Source organism: Scyliorhinus torazame, chromosome 3, assembly GCF_047496885.1.
Source record: "Scyliorhinus torazame isolate Kashiwa2021f chromosome 3, sScyTor2.1, whole genome shotgun sequence".
Lineage (NCBI taxonomy): Eukaryota > Metazoa > Chordata > Chondrichthyes > Carcharhiniformes > Scyliorhinidae > Scyliorhinus > Scyliorhinus torazame.
The window spans coordinates 154,167,334-154,184,844 of NC_092709.1; the positions used below are offsets into that span (position 1 = coordinate 154,167,334).

At 51.6% G+C, this 17,511-nt stretch overlaps 1 protein-coding gene across 3 annotated transcripts in view; it reads left to right on the forward strand.

Annotated features, from left to right (window-relative positions):
* The window catches only part of cc2d2a (coiled-coil and C2 domain containing 2A), a 294,925-nt gene that overhangs the window by 257,535 nt on the left and 19,879 nt on the right, over window positions 1-17,511 (forward strand). For 2 of the 3 annotated variants that reach the window (XM_072496404.1, XM_072496406.1), the window contains 4 exons: window positions 9,071-9,160; window positions 11,389-11,502; window positions 13,766-13,900; window positions 16,040-16,162. In XM_072496404.1, coding sequence (XP_072352505.1) covers window positions 9,071-9,160; window positions 11,389-11,502; window positions 13,766-13,900; window positions 16,040-16,162 — 462 coding nt within the window. Of the gene's footprint in view, window positions 1-226; window positions 365-9,070; window positions 9,161-11,388; window positions 11,503-13,765; window positions 13,901-16,039; window positions 16,163-17,511 lie in introns of those variants that run through there. The other variant, XM_072496407.1, reaches the window with a different exon arrangement.

Here is a 17,511-nt window from a genome sequence, read left to right on the forward strand (position 1 = left end):
TGGTTTTCAGAAAACAAACCAATCTGTGTCACTGATCTCACAACTCCTTTGCCTCACTGATTGTCTGGCTTCAGCTACCTCAACAGATAGAAGGTCCCTTTGGGTACATGATTGTCTTTCATCCTGGAATGTGCCCCATCCACCAAAACCACCTCTGATCAGTGACAGCAAACGTGGAAATTCTGCCTTTGAGAGGCCTGCTAAATTTGTGATTTTGTCCTTCCAGGACAGACCCATGATGTACCACAGACAGCAAAGATGGAAGTCACTGAGTTCTTTTTCCTGGTAGCTGGAAGTCACCCGTGTTTCGCAACCATTCAACAAGATGCTGAGAATACAAGCCTTATTAACCATCAGCATAGTCCTAAGGGTCAGCTTAATATTATCCCCATGCACATTTGAGAGTCAACTGCTTTACCAATGTGTATATTGAGCTCTGCATCTAGGGACATATTATCTGTCACAATTGATCCAAAATAGCAGAATTTGCTAAGAACTTCCAGATGGTGTTATGTCATGTGATCATGAATAGAGATACAACAATTTGCCCCAGGAGCAATGTTTTCTTGATGTTGAGAAAACAAGTTACAGACATGGGAGAGACAGTCCATTAAACTTTGTAGCTGAGTTTCTATTTGGGCAACTAGAGCAGCAATGTCCACATAGTGGAGTTCCCTGGTCTGGAAGCCATGGGTGGAATTTTCCATTATTTGCACAGAGTGCAGGCGGAGGTGAGAAAACTGGCATGCAGCTCGTAGACTGCACAACCAGCTTTTCTCACCTCATTTTACAGCATTCTGTGCAGAGGAAATCTCCTGGTGTGGCCCATGCCATCAGGCTGGCGGGGTGGGGCCAGCTCTACAGAGATCAGGCCGCTTTTCTTAATGGGCGCCCTGATCTGGGGTTTAAAAATAAATAATACATTCCCCCCCCCCTCACCATAGATAAGCAAAACCCTTCCCCATAGATAAGGGAAACCCCCCACCAACACGCACAAGGGCAAATCTTCATCCCACCCCAACAGATAAAGGGAAGCTCCCCTCCCAACACACACAAGTGCAACCCCCCCCCCCCCCACCGCAACGGATAAGGGGAAGCCCCCCTCCCACCTCCAATGGTGCCCCCAAGACGCCCCTGGCACAGTGCTGGGGGGGGGGGGCGGTGTCAGGGTACTGCCAGGGAATGCCCCTCTTCCCACTGGGGGCTATATGTACTGTGCGCATCAGCAGATTTCCTTCATCTGGTTAATATTTTGTAGAAGCAATTGTAAACTTTGCCGACGAGTGGATTATTTCTAATGTGGGGGGGGACATGCTGTGGGGAAGCTCTTCAATTATATGTTAATTTATTGAAACTTCATTACATCACTGGCGAGGGGTGTGGAAAATCAGAAAGCGAAATCTTGCCGGCGGGATTCTCATTATCTAAGCCTTGTGATAGTTTGCACCCACATCCCCATTTGTAACCGATGCATTTTTGTCTTTGTTTTCAGTCTTGATAATTGGAGAGCAATGAGGCCAAGCTTCATTATGTATTCTTGGCTAAGACCCCAGACATCCATTAGCGTACTAAAACACATAAGCCTCAGAGAAAACACTGCTTGTTTGATAGCTCTGGCTCTCTGATCAAGCTGGCAATTTCACAATGTGTATTTACACAAGATAAAGAGGCACCAGGTGCTCATAGTTTCTATTGTGGATACTTTAAAGGGTCTAGAAGTTTGACTAATTGGCCTGCTGCAACGCAAAGTAATGAATGAATGACTATTTTTCTTTAAAGCTTTTTTTTACATATTCCACTGTCACTATGGTTTATTGCTTATAATCAGTGGATGAGTGGGCATGGGAGTTCCATAGCTTGGTATGGGGGGTATGAGATGCCAAGAGGATTGTTTGTGGGGCATACTTTGAGATGGGGGTCTGAGGAGCCACAGGGGATGTTTGGGGGGCAGACCTTGGCATGAGGGTCATAAGGTGAGTAAGAGGAAATACCTTGGTATTTCCTTGGAGCACATGAGGGGGGCATTGGGTTGTTTGGGGTGCATATCTTGGCATGGGGGCATAAAGGACCATAGGGGTGTGTGACGGGGAAGTACCTTGGTATGGGGGACATGTGGAAGACCCTTTGAACTTGCATTTCAATAGGTTCTCTCATGAGACCATGGGCTCGATTATCCGAAAAAACCTCTTAGTGTGGTAACGAGCAGGAATTGCCGCGTGCTTCCCGATGCTCAGCCCAGCGACGCTGGCAACATAATTCAACATTAGCTCCACTTAACAAGGCCTCACAGACTTCTCACCGCAAATGAAGGCTCGCCAGCTGATTCTCCGGGACCGTTCTTGCCAGCCCCCCGCTAACAAGGTCGACCAGCACTTAAGCTGCACTTGCTCAGCCAACCCAGCCAGCTGGCAACGATGGCACCGAGTAGACCAGCCCCAAGATTCAGGGTCACTGACCTAGGGAGGCTCCTGGATGTGGTGGAGGCCAGGAGGGATGTCCTGTGCCCCAGGGGGACCCGGAGTGTGAGCCACAAGGCAGCCAGTTCTACCTGGGATGTGGTGGCGGCAGCCATCAGCTCAGGGAGTGTGACCAGGAGGTCTGATCTTCAGTGCTGGAAGAAGGACAATGACCTACACCGGGCAGCACAAGTGAGTAGGCACCAACCCCTAGGCGACCCCCAACCCCACCTTTAAACCCCCTCACCCACCACAGTGAACCACGTGTGTGGCTAACGATGCCCTCTCTGTCTCATCTCAGGAAAAGCCCTCCCACAATTGGCGGGAGAGGGCCCAGACTGGCAGAGGGGTGTCGGACATCATAATCCTCACCTCCTTCGAGGAGCATGCCCTGGGGGTAACTGGTGTGGCCGAGGACAGGGCGGTCACCAACACGGAGGCTGGCAGACGCCACAGAGGTGAGGAACCACCGGGCTGCACCTGGAGGACCTGCTAAACCTGAGTACTGATTGCCTTACTGACTGGCCCATCCCTCTCACTGACCCCATGTCCATGCAAGTGGGCTATCCGGAGCTGATGGAGATGATAGCATCGCTCCAGCAGATCCATAGCTCCTTGGAAGAATCCCAGAGGCTATAGGCGCAGGTGGTGATGCTGGCAATGTGTGGCACTGAGGCCAACACTGCTAGGGTGGCGACCGCAGTGGAAAACCTGGTGCACGACATCAGCACCATGAGTGAAGGTGTCCAAGGCATCGCGCAGTTGGTGACGGCCATGACTGAGAACATCGGCAGAATGACTGCCTCACTGGGGATGTAACCTAGTACCAGGCTGACCTTGATGATCTGCGGGACATGTCCTGCTCGCCGACGGGAATGGCCAAGGTGCTGGGGAGCTTGCCCCAGTCTCAGGTGGGCATGCCTGAGGCACTGCAGAGCATTTCCCAGTCACCGAGGAGCATCGGCAAGGGCGTCGACACTATGGTGCAGACTATAGGGAACCGCCGGGGCTGGCAAAGCCTGATGATGTAGGGGCAGCCGGGGCTCAAACCAGCTGTCCCTCAATCCCAAGGTGGACCCCAGGGCCCTATGGGCACCGAGCAGCTGCAGGGTGCCAATCCAGATCCAACCCATGGAGTGGCCACCTGCTCTCCCGAATCCCACCCCTTGTGAGGCTGTGTCTCGAGGTCACACGGGACAGGGCGGCACAGCTATGCATGTGCTGCCGACAAGTGAGCCGGGGACCTTCGGCCTCCAGAGGACTCCCACCAGGAGCACCGAAGGCCACAGGATGAGGAAGGCAGCTGGCAACCTCCACCTCATGTGCATCCTGGAGAAACTCCAAGACATACTGGTAAAGCTAGAAGGGTCAGGCATGTTGCAGATCACTGGGGGAGGGGGTAAGTAGGGGGTGGGAAGGGGGGCTGGGGGTGGCACCACTGGGAGTAGGGTATTGTACAGCACATTAAACTCCTTTTTGCACAACCCATTGTGATGCCTCTGTCACTTTCTTCCGCAATGCTCACTTAACCACGATTGCCAATTCCCGATCAGCAACAGCCTTTAGCCACGCCCCGGAGGCCTCAACAGTCAGTGGGGGTTACGGGTGGTCAGTGGGGCCGGTGGGCAGGGATAAGTGTTGTGCCAGGAATGGTTAAACATGATCCAGGGTTAGCGTGAGTCATGCCGCAAGCAGTTGCCCCCCCCCCCCCACCCGGTTTCTCCCCAGCGCCGCCCCAACCCCCAAAGCGGCCCCACCCTGCGGAGGATACCGCACCCCCAGCCAAGGGTTCCCCATCCCCCGGTGAGCACTGTGGTGACAAATCTAACCTCCCCCGTCTCTATGCCTGTGAGCAAAGATGGCCACACACCTCCTCGGCTTCCCACAGAAGCCCGTCCGCCTGGTTCACGTTTTTCGAAAGGATTACTAATCGGCGTCAGCATGAGCACTTGCTGGGGAGGCCGCTGAATGATGGAAGGCCGTTGGATATGGGGTGGCTCTAGTTAATTGTATGGAAATGGGGCTTAAGTGGTGATAATTGGTTTCTCGCCACGCTACGGCGAGATCCCGATTTTGCCTAGGGGAGCGAGGCGGTTGCATCACAAACTGTTTGATGTCCACTGCAGATCTCATTTTTGGCCTCTCCCGCTATTCACCGGCCTCGTTATGCTTGGGCGAGAGTGCAACAAGGCCGGAAAATAACGCCCCATGGTTCAAAACACCCAAGAGGTGCTGTGAACTATGACTCATTGAAAACTGGCCCAATCCCCATGAAAATTGGGAAGGATTAGGACGCGATGAATGTAAGAAATTGTTATATTTTATATTTGCTGCTGCAGTGTTATTAAAAAACCTGGGCAAGATAAATACTGCCTGTATGTCTGCTAAAGCTGTGATTAAGATGTCATCAGAGTGAGGTAATCCTTGATTTTGCAGGGAGAGTATTCTTCTGATAAATTTGAAAAGCATTTATTTGTTTACAGATAGCTGATGAATATTGTTTGGATTCTGAGGTCCCTAGAGTATAGATTATTAATGAAATAATAATAACAATGTTTACTGTGGAAAAACCCCTAATCACCACATTCTGGTGCCTGTTCGGGTATACAGAGGGAGAATTGAGAATGTCCAAATGACCTAACAGCACGTCTTTCGGGACTTGTGGGAGGAAGCCAGAGCACCCGGAGGAAACCCATGCAGACAGAGGGAGAACATGCAGACTCAACGTGCAGAATCGAACCTGGGACCGTGGAGCAGTGCTACCCACTTGCTACTGTGCATTATTTGCCAGTCCGGCAGCCACGGGTATTTCAGCCCCACGCCATTCGTTAGTGGTTAGATTCTATCTTCCCGCCGCTTGTCAATGTTATTTCCCATTGTAAGCACCACACGCTGCCAGTAACCCCGCAGGCGGTGGTGCACTGCTGGCGGGAAAAGTGAATGGCAATGACCGGAGAATTCTGGCCATTGTATGTGGTTCAGGTTAAACAGGTCATGGGACATCTTATGAGAGGGAACAGAAGAATTCCTTATGCTTTGCTTACAGATGATCTAATTAAAGGGAGGAGCCAAGTCAGTCTGTAGTTTCAGTTTGACATAGGATTTTAGTCTGACATGAAGTGTCTTTCAGTTTGTTTCTAAAAGGTTCTCTGCACAGAGAAAAGCAATGAAAACCTGATTATTAACTTTATTTATAAAGCAATGTCACCCCCCCCCCCCCCGCACACATGGGCCTTAACCACCGCCCCCCCCCCCCCCCCAAGTGATAACACCCCGCTATTGGTTCGCTGAGGGCTTCCCCTTTTCAAGCCTACTCACACCCCTTTTTGGGTCACCCCTTCCAGGAACAACCCAGTCCTTCATACCCCCCAACCTTGCAGAGGCCCCTTCATACTCCCCACCCTTCATATCTCCACCACCCTCCTTTTATGGGCATGGCTCCCCCAGGCCTTGACCTTTGGCAGTTCCACCCTGGCATCTAGGCTGGCTGTGCTCCAGCCAGCTTTGACGTGCCACCCAGACATCTTGGCAATGCCAGGGTGGCAGAGCCAAGGTGCCAGCCTGGGAGTGCTAAGGTGCCCACTCCAGAGGGAGTGCCAGGGGGTCACCCTGTCCTGCTCCTGACCACTCAAGGGCCTCCGATGGCGCAGCCCCCCCCCCCCCAAGCTGGCATTCCCCCGGTACACGTTTGTGTGGACCAGTAGTGAATGGCATCTGGCTGGGGCCTCCCTGGGGAGGCTGTTAGATGCCGGGAGACCAGTAGATCCCGGGTGAGCATACTTAAGTAGGTTTAAAATCGGTCTAGGTGCACTAGGCTTGGTCGTGCCTATTGTGAGTGGAATCTTGATTGCCACGACTCTGAAGGTCTGGATAGGTCTTACAAGGTGTGCTGGCTTTTGGGAAGCCTGCGGGAGGCTTCTCCAGGCATCCACTGACTGTGTCGCACAGCCGACAGATCACGCCCGCTAAAGGCACTCCTGACAATCAGAGATCCCGGAACTGGAGATGGGAATCCCGGAATTGAGACCCATCCAGCTTTTGTGAAGGGCTCCCGATGCACCGTGACTCAGCAAAAATCCATTGTTATCTGGAAACCATAAACAGAAGTCACCTGACTTTCTGGACTGCATTTTGTGAAAATATTATGTCCATTATTCCATGATACTTTCTTTTTAAAAGCACAGTGCCACTACAAACCAGAGAAAGGTGCAAGTTCATGGTTAGGTCAAAAGGAACTTTGGGGGAGGATTGACCGATGGGCTGGTGGAAACGAGGGAGGTGTCAGAGGCCGTTATTTGGATGATAGCGATAAAGAAGTTCCTGTGCTCCGTGCACTTATTGTTTGAGGTAAACCATTGGAAACAGGGGAGATGGGTTTATGAAGATGATTTGCAGGAGAGAAAAGAAGCCAGTGGTTATCTTTGGACTCCAGGGGCGAAATTCTCCGGAAACAGCGCGATGTCCGCCGACTGGCGCCCAAAACGGCGCAAATCAGATGGGGATCGCGCCGCCCCAAAGGTGCGGAATCCTCCGCATCTTTGGGGGCCGAGCCCCAACCTTGAGGGGCTAGGTCGGCGCCGGACGAATTTCCGCCCCGCCAGCTGGCGGGAAAGGCCTTTGGTGCCCCGGCAGGTGGCGCGGAAATGACATCTCCGGGCGGCGCATGCGCGGGAGCGTCAGCGGCCGCTGACAGCATTCCCACGCATGCGCATTGGAGGGAGCCACCGTGGGGGCACCCCTCGGGGCCAGATCACCCCGCGTCCCCCAGGACCCCGGAGCCCGCCGGTAAGGTAGGTGATTTAATTTACGCTGGCGGGACAGGCATTTTAGCGGCGGGTCTTCGGCCCATCCGGGCCGGAGAATCGAGCGGGGGGGCCCGCCAACCGGCGTGCCGCGATTCCCGCCCCCGCCAAATATCCGGTGCCGGAGACTTCGGCAACCGGCGGGGGCGGGATTCACGCCAGCCCCCGGCGATTCTCCGACCCGGCGGGGGGTCGGATAATCTCGCCCCTGATCTCTTGGAATAATGAGCACTTTTAATAGATGAAGGCAGGACTCGATTGTGGTTTATGTGGTCCAGCCAGATTTGATGGCACATGGATAAACCGGTTGACTGCCATAATGTTTCAAATCTGTGTCCATTGGACTTAAGGAAGTTGTGATAAAGGCTGTACCAGGAGAACAGGCAGGGCGAGAAAGATTAATGCTTTAATTGAGGATTAAGCCAAGGATTAAGGGTTTAGTTGAATAAATCAGTTGAATCACCTTGCATCGTGATTCATTTTCCCATGACCTGATTTTCTGGGCCCACCCCTTACTCCAAGCATGGGGGTGACCCGTTCTGCCCACCCCCCCGAGACTCCCTGGATTGGGGCATCCCCCCAGAGACCCTATGGATAGGAGAAATCCTCCCCAGGAACCCCCTGGATGGAGGAGCCCCCCCAGAGACCCCCTTGATAGGGCCCCCCCAGAGACCCCCTGTATGGGGGATCTCCTGACACTTGATGGGTAGAGGAACCCCGTCTACACAGATCCACTAACTAAAGGAACCCCCACACAGAGACCCCCTGAATAAAGGAACCCACCACAGAGACCCCCTGAATAAAGGAACCCACCACAGAGACCCCCTGAATAAAGGAACCCCCTCAAAGACCTCCCTAACTAAAGGGAACTCCCGACAGAGATCCCCGAAATAAAGCAACCTCCTACAGAGACTCCCTGAACAAAGGGACCCCCTAACTAAAGGAACTCCCCACAGACACACCAGAGAAGAGACCTCTGTCTGGAAGCTAGAGAGAAGTCCCGACAGGGGCAGTGAAAAAAGCTACTTTTGTAACACTCACCTGGGCATACATTTGCTTTCTCAGACAGAGGAAGCACCATATGTCCATTCCTGGAAAGAGAAAAGTATTGACCTGTGTTTAAACTCCTCAGATCCTTTAGCTGCAAGCTATTCATTAATTTCTTCTGGTGGGCTGCGATTGACAGCTTCCACACACACGGGTGCTAGCCTTACTTCATTCATCTCCCTTAAACTCCATGTTCTGTAACCACAATGTTTACAAACATCAACCACTTCAAAGAGAGTTAAGTGTTGTCAATTTCCAGCTCAACACTTCAAAATCACTCAAGCATAAAATGGTTGATTGGAATGTAGTTAACTCTCTTTGACATGGTTGACGTTTATAAACATTGTGGTTACAGCACTTAGAGTTACTGATCCATGAAAGAAGATGAATGAAGCAAGCAGTGAAAACGTCAATGCAGTTTGTTTCCATCCATTGCATTCCTCCTCCACATGTGTCACAATGGCAGAAATATGTGGTAACCTTTGGGAAATTCTAAAATTTGTTTGATTGCTTTGAAATACTTTAATTTAAAATGAAAGGTTACGATGAGGTAGTTTGACCCATTTTCAAACTAAACCATTGTGCTCCGTGAACTATACATAAAAACGTTCATCAGTCATATCTCGTTTTATGTCCACTAATGATGCGATCTTGATGCTAGTTTATTCCAGTTGAAACATTTGTGTCAACGTATGGATATTTAGATTATTCCTAACAGACAACTTGTAAATGAACATTTCTTGATTTTATCTGTGTGTGTTATAGGAGCTGGTGGCTCGTTACGTTTCTCTGATGCCCTTCCTTCCAGACAGTATTTCATTTGCTGGAATCTGTGACTTATGGTGCACTTCAGATGTAAGTCATTGTATATTCTTGTTGCCCCACATCTGGGCCAGAATGTTATGTTGCCCTGCTGATGGGTATGTTGGTGGGGAATGAGTGTAAAATTCCTTGGCTGGGCTTCCTGTTTGGTTCCCGCCCGCTCTGACCGCAGTGCAATTATACACTGGGACGGGCAAGACCTCTGCTGGCCAGCCCTTTCCCAATTGAGGCCTTAAGAGATCAACTATTGACCACTTAAGGGTCATTTGCCTGCCCTGCCTCAATGTTTAGGCTGGCAGGAGTAGTTTCCGATATATGGGGAGGCGAGAGCCAAAAATAATCAGGTTCAGGCCTCCGGCGTGAAGCGGGGAGGGTGCCTCCATCAGCAGCCCCCTTTTAACGTCAGGTGTCCCCCCCCCCCCTCCCTAAGGCCCAGTAACCATAGGATTTCCATCCCACCCTGACATCTCCGCCACCACCCCAATCCCCCACTGTCCACTCCCCTCCCCAGGTATCCCCTACCCTGTTCGCCCTGAGACCCCCAAAACGTACCATTTCCTGGAATTCCAGTACATAGGCCCTGGGTACTTAGTTCCAGCCCTATCCAATATGGCTTCCGGCCCGGCAGGGACTAGTGAGATTGGCTGGCATCTCTCGGAGGTGGCACTTCCTCTTGAGTGAGGGGCAGGAGTCCAGCCTCCAGCCAATTAAGGCTTGGAACCTGAAATTGCTGAGGAACAGCCAGTATCAGCGGGGATACATTCCCCCTGCTCTGGTATGTTGCACTCTCAGCTATTCTTTTCAGATTATAATGAGCAGTTACATTGTGCTGTTGGAGAAAATGACAGATAGACTACCCCGGGCATAAGGCTGCAATTATACTGGTGTTGATGCTATTGGTGTCATATGGTCTCGTAGAGGATTTTCACACTTCACCCCTTTAGCCTATTCAGTAGTCTCCTAAATTATTGAGTTGCACACAAAACTGCTTTTCATAAATGAGATTGCACTTTGAATGTTCACTGTTAATTGTATATCAATTATATTCAAGCGATCAGCATTCATTTGAAATTCATCTATGCTCCTATATATAGGATAGCATTTTCCGTCCCTCCCTGCCGGTGGGACCTTCCGGTGCTGCCAAAGTCAACACCTGTTGCTGGTTCCCCGGCCATGGGACAGGTAATATGCACAGCACCGTAGACTTTGGTGGGACCAAAAGATCTCGCTGGTGGCAAATGAATGGCGAGCTACTCCTCCATGACAAAAAACAACATCGGGGTGGGGGGGGGGACTGGAAAATTCCAGCCATAGGAACAGGCTGAAGTGTGGTTGCTGATTGGCCTGCAATGTACATCTCTCCAGCTTGTAAATGTATAAAGGCTGTAGTTTCCAATTCTAACCCTCATCACATGGCTATCTGAGTTGTGTCAGATTGGGAGGGCAAAACCTCCATTCAAGTTTCTTACAATGTAAAGTTAAACTGTATTTCATTCACCATGACTCAGTAAATCCTGCACCTTAATTTAGCACTAAATAGGAATCTGATTAAAAGACCAAACAGATCTAAAAATGTCACACAGGTGTGGTTGGGGCTTTTTTTTGAGGTTGAGTGCCATGACCCAAAGAGAGAAGGGAGAACATTTACTCCACACATGCCTCTATTTTAATCTGGGAGTACGTGATTTTAACAGTGGGTGTTACAAAAGGAAACATTCCATCCTTCAGCATCAAAACTCCCTCACTCACAAAATAATGAAATCCTGCACAAGGATCTTCCCAAGTTATGACCGCTGCAGACATCAAGCAGATGCTGTATGATCTATGATTATGTTTGTGTGTCATTAATATTCTGAGCACCCTTAGTTCAAAGGACTTTTATTGATACTACAATATTCTACTTTGTGATACAGTACTTTTGTGTGACTTCAATACACATATCCCCTAACCTATAATACCTCAATATCTGCAACAGTGATTGTCCTCGTAAAAGGCTATTGTGTGCAATAGAATCTTTTTGTTTGATCTTTTGCCTTTCCCAAGTATTAGCATCTTTTTATGTTAAAAAATCTCAATGGTATGTTTGAAGACAATCTAGCTGTCACCAGTGTTTGTGAAAAAGGTTAGTCTTCTTAGATAACACTATGCAGCTGACTAGTCCTTTATGCTTTGAGATACTATCGTGATTGTGGTTACTAAAGTGATTATATAGATTTTAAAAATCAATCAGTGCTTTTCTTTTTATCTTACCTTCAATGCAGCAATTCCTGAACTTGCTAGCAGGTGATGAAGAGGAACATGCAGTCCTGCTCTGTAACTACTTCCTAGCAATGGGGAAGAAAGCTTGGCTAATGATAGGAACCGCCATTCCTGAGGTGAGAGGCCGCATGTTCTAAGTTAGCAGGTTTGCAGAGTTTCCATCGGGAGATTAATTCTTCAGTCACATCAACCTTTCTCAAGAAGTGATGATTGCTTTCATTTCATACTATAAGGTCAATTAGAGGAGAGGAGTAAGAGGTAATTAATTGAAGTGTTGAAGATGATTAAAGGACTTGATGTGGTAGATGGAGGGAAACTACCTCCTCTGATGAGGGAGTCCAGAACAAGGGGGCACAGCCATGCATTTAGAGCTAGACCAATCATGAAACTCTTTATCCCATAACGATTCATGGAAATCTGGAACCCTTTCCCTTCAGAGACAGTTGAAGTTCAGTCACTTGAATATTTAAGAATTGAATTTTTTCGGATTGGGTAAGGGAATGAAAGTTATGGAAGAGGGTAGATGAAAATGAGCCATGATCTAATTAAATGGCAGAATGAGCTTGAGGGGCTGAATGGTCTGCTCTTGTTCTTATACTCCCATCGCTGTTTTTCACCATATGTCCCAGTTGGTAAATGCACCACGTGGAGTCAACTAACCAGAAAAAAAATCTAGGTTTGATTTTCCACCCATGTCATTACATAAGCTCAGGTGGAGAGACAGAGGGGGTGCAGGAACTGACTAAAACTCTGGTTTGTGTTATCTAATGACAATTGCTATGACATGTATGTGAGCAGGGGCATAGGAAGCCATTGCACATCGTGGGCGGAATTCTCCCCCCCCCCCCCACGCCGGGTGGGAGAATCGCCGGGGAGCCGCGCGAGTCCCGCCGCGCCACCCCGGCACCAGCACGCGATTCTCCCAACCCCCCCCCCCCCAAACCGGCGCGGCGAGAAACGCGGCTGGCCGCTCGGAGAATCGCCGCTCGCCATTTGTCACAGCCGAGCGGCGATTCTCCGGCCAGTATGGGCCGAGCGGCCTGTCCAACATGACATGTTCCCACCGGCGCCGTCCACATTTGGTCGCTACCGACGGGAACACTGTGGGGCGGGGAGGGGGGGTTTCTGCACCGGGGGGGGGCTCAAAAGGGGTCTGGACCACGATCGTTGCCCACCGATCGGCGGGTCGGCCTCTCTGAAGTAGGACCTCCTTTCCTCCACTGCCCAGCAAGATCCATCCAACATCTTCTTGCGGGGCGGCCTCGGGGAGGACGGCAACCGCGCAGGCGCGGGTGACGTCATTTACGTGGCGCCGCTTTTACGCGGCGCCAAGGCCTGGTGCGCGTAAATGACACGCCGCCGCTCCAAGCCCCCCCCGGGGGTGGGAGAATAGGGGGCTGGGAGCGGCCTCCGACGCCGGAGTGAAACACTCCGGTTTTCACTCCGGCGTCGGGACTTAGTCTCCCGATGGGAGAATTGCGCCCAGAAAGTCTGAATCACACTCGTTACTACATGCACTGGCCTTGGAACAATAGTTACCTTTTATTTACTTTCTCATATTGATTAAATCCTTAGTCATTGTCTTGTAATCCTTCCATCAGTCAGTATAGTGGGCGAGATTCTCCACTCCCGCGCCGGTTGGGAGAATCGCCTGGGCCGCCAAAATTTCCCGAGACGCCGGTCCGCCGCCCTCCCGCGATTCTCCCAAGCGGCGGGAACAGCCCCGTCGAGTTCCGCAGGCCGGAGAATCGCCGGAGACACCCAAAATGGCGATTCTCCGGCACCCCCCCGCTATTCTCAGGCCCGGATGGGCCGAGCGGCCAGGCCAAAACGGCGGGTTCCCCCCGGTGCCGTCCACACCTGGTCGCTGCCATCGGGAACAGCGCGGGAACGCTGTGGGGGCGGCCTGCGGGGAGGGGGGGAGAGGGAACCTGCACCGGGGGGTACCTCAAATGTGGGATGGCCCGCGATCGGTGCCCACCGATCGTCGGGCCATCCTCTCTGAAGGAGGACCTCCTTCCTTCCGTGGCCCCGCAAGATCCATCCGCCATCTTCTTGCGGGGCGGACTCCGAGAGGACAGAGGACCCGCATGCGCGGGTGACGCCAGTTATGCGGCACCGGCCGCATCACCTATGCGGCGCCGCCTTTACGCGGCGACAAGGCCTGGCGCGTGTAGATGACGCGGCCCCGATCCTCGCCCATTGTCGGGGCCTGAATCGGTCGGGATCGGGGCCGTTTCGCGCCGTCGTGAACCTCAACGGCGTTCACGCTGGAGCGAAACACTCCGGTTTTCACTCCGGCGTGGGCACTTTGGCGCGGGAGTGGAGAATCCCGCCCAATGTTTTTCACGATAAAATATTGCATTCATTTATTTTCAGGGTCCAACAGCCTATGTGTTGACATATGAACAGAAGCAGTATGTGATTTGGAACTCCACTACTGGACAGTACTATGGACAGTTCGATGCATTCTGTCCATTGCAGAGTGTCAGCTGCTTGGTTAGTGCTGACAATGTAAGTCTTGTTTAAACGTTCTCCTGGAAATGACAGTGTTTCAGCAAAGTAATTGAGCTATTAGGCCTACCTCATCTATATCCTGGAAGTTGAAAGCAGTTACTAATGATGGACCTCAGTGTTCTCATTTTGTTTAACTAATCATTTCTTTGCGACTTAGAAACTGCAGGTTCTAAACAAAGACTGTGAACTTCCATCAGCTGCACACAAGTTACATTCCTAACATTTTTTTGAGGGATGGCAGGGCATGTGAGGGGGGAGAACGGGGGCAGGAGCCACGGGGGACTGGAGGGTCACCCGGGGTGTCTGTCTCTCATCCTCTCCAATTCCTTACAAATATTACACGAGATGAGTGATATCTTGGACTCCGCAGAAGCTACCCTGGTGGTGCAGGCAGCCAGACGTCAGAGAAGACGGCGGCGGCAGCGTTGACAGAGACTCGAGGCGGCGGCCCACGTGCATGGCCGCGCCCCACACCTTGACGACCCAGCCATCCATTAGGCCAGGGAGAAACCCAGATAGTGTGGCCGGCAACGGCCCAAGCTGTACAGGCGCTGCAGGCCCTTTGAACAGTTAACAGACGGTGTCGGCCGCAGGAGGCTCCGCCTCAACAAGAGGACGGTGCGTCACTTGTGACATGTCCTTGCGGACTTGGCACCACATGGAGGAGGAGGATACCTGCTCCTGGTGGCCGTCAAGGTCACTGCAGCCCTGAACCTCTGCGCCTCAGGAACATTCCAGGGCTTGAGCGGGGACTTGTGCAGCATTTCACAAGGTACAGTCCAAAGGTGCATCTGAGGGCATAGATGCCCTGTTTGTCCGGGCAGCTAACTATATGTGTCTGCACGCTTCCCAGGGAGTGTGCACGACAGCTACCTCCTGGGCCAGTCGAACATCCCGGCCTCTTTGAGGACCATCCCAGGACGCCCTGTTAGCTCGTGGGGTTGATAATAGGTGCCCGCTGAGGACCTGGCTAATGACGCCAGTAATGAGGTTGGTGACCAATGTGGATACCTGAGACAACGAGGCCCATGCGGCCACTCGGGCTGTAATTGAATGGTGCATAGGACATGCGATTCCGATGCCTTGACCGCTCTGGTGGTGCAGTGCAGTACATCTCCCAGAGGGTCGCCCGCTTTGTGTTGGTCTGATGTGTCCTCCACAACCCGACACAGCAGCGGGATGAAGTGCTAAAGAGGGAGGAACATGCGGCCACCTCCAAGGAGGAGGTCGAGGATGCACTGGACCAGGGGGGGCTGGAGGAGGAACCCAGGGAGGACCAGACAGAGGATGGAGGACAGGCGGCAGCGGCGATGTTCTGGCATGCCCGGAGGACCAGGGTGGCCCACATCCTTCTCACAGGACGTGGTTTTGTCTGCCATCTCTCCCCCCCCCACCCCCCCCACCCCACCAATATGGGTGGGCCAGGGCACAGTATGGTGCTGGGCAGGGGGCAGTACCAGGGCCAGGTTTCCTGGGTATCGGGGGCGGGGGGGGGAGTCGTTCCAACTCATTTGTGCAGGCTTACAGCACTGGGTGTCGGTCCTCCTGGTGACGCTCCCCGAGCTGAACACTGCCACTTCCTCCCAGGCGACACTGGCTGTTCTGTGACTGACCCTCCAAGCTCCTCGGGGGAGCAGGGTATCTCGTCTGGACTCGACCGCATCCAACATTCGGACTAGGTCGGCATCCACGAATCGTCGGGCTGGTCTCCTCGGTGTCATGGCAGTGTGGGGTCTGCTCTGCAGGATCGGCTTAAGTGCAGCTCCCTCTTGTTAGTGAGGAATTGGCAGGTGCGGTCCCAGCGAATCTGCCAGCGGAATCATCATTTACAGCAGGAAGCCTGTGGGCCCTCGTTAAGTGGACCGATTAGCATTTGAATCCGGTGACGGCCTCGCCGCATCAAGTATCGGAAAGCTCACGGCAGTTCCTGCTCGCTTCCACACTTAGAAACCTTTCCATTCAATTGCACCCAACATTTTGTATCCATGTGACTCTTCAAAGCTAAAGAATGAGATTTCTATGGAAAATGTGACTAATTATTTATTAATTTATATTGTTGCTACTTGTCCCACATAAAGTGTTATGTAAATATTCAGCCACTTTTTCTTGTTAAACTGCGTCGGATTTATTTTCTAGGTCTGGTTCAACATGCAGAAATATGACACTGTTACCCGCATACATTTTGACACCAGCAAATCCAACTTTTGGAAGCCATTCTTTTCACGAAGCTTTCCTTTTCCTGGCTTATCAAGTGTCCAGGTACAGTAATACAAATTAAGATTCCTTTTTTAAAACTGCCATAATATGAACAAAATATTTGGCAAAATCGGTAGCAATACTGTACATAATTGGCCAGAGAAATGCAGTGGCATTATTGTATTGTACTGTTAATAAATGATGAGTGGTTTATGTGATGAGCATAGTGTGTGTATATGGATATATGCGTGTGTATACTATAATAATGTACTTGCTGTGTAGGGCACACAAGAGTTGGAATGCAAATTAGTTAGCCCAGCTGTTACTGACTGACCGTGACAGAAGCTTTTGAGAAATGAAATGAAATGAAATGAAAATCTCTTATTGTCACAAGTAGGCTTCAAATGAAGTTACTGTGTGTGGTATTATCAGGTACTGCAGCACCCGAGAGGCAGAAGTCCATTGGTTAAACCTGGGGGTTTACCATTGGCTGTATAGTATGTGGCTCCGCCCTGATAGGTGGGGTATAAGAGTCAGTGCCATCCCAGCAGCCCTCATTCTGTACCTGAGCTGCTGGGGAACAGTTCTAGTCTATTAAAGCCTTCAGTTATGCTTTAACCTCGTCTTTGCAGTTATTGATCGTGCATCAATTTAATAGACTACAACTTAAGTTGAGAGGATGGATCTCCGAATGAAGCCGGAGTGTCTGCAACTCAGTCCCCACGCGGCGAACTCAGCGGCGATTTTTAAGCACTGGCTGGCGTGTTTTAAAGGCTACCTTGAGACGGCTGGAGACACACCCTCGGGGGAGCAGAAACTGCATCTCCTGCACTCAAGGGTAAGCCCTGGGATCTACACCCTCATCGAGGAGGCGGAAGACTTTGATGCAGCAATTGAACTTTTAAAAGGACATTATATCCATCCGGTAAGTCAGGTCTACGCACGTCACCTGCTTGCAACGAGACAACAGTTCTACCGCGCGCTACTGGTGCTGGGCAGAAGCTGTGGCTGCCCGCAAGTTTCGGCGAGCGAGCACACGGAACTCCTAGTCCGGGATGCCTTCGTAGCAGGTATGAGCTCCTCAGAGATCCGCCAGCGTCTTTTAGAGAAAGACACCCTGGGACTTAGAGAGGCACGGGCCCTGGCAGGGTCCATGGACGTTGCCTCCAGGAACGCACAATCCTATGTGCCCGATCGCGCGGCGGCCCCCTGGGCAGCATGGAACCCCGCAGTGGCAGCCCCACAGACTTTCCCCGTGTCCCCGCAGGCCTGCGCTGTAAGGGGGCCTGCCAACTCCGCTGGGCCCTGCTGTTTCTTCTGCAGGCAGGCAAAGCACCAGCGCTGCCCGGCCCGCACCTCCATCTGCATAGGGTGCGGCAAAAAGGGCCATTTTGTGGGGGTCTGCCAGGCAC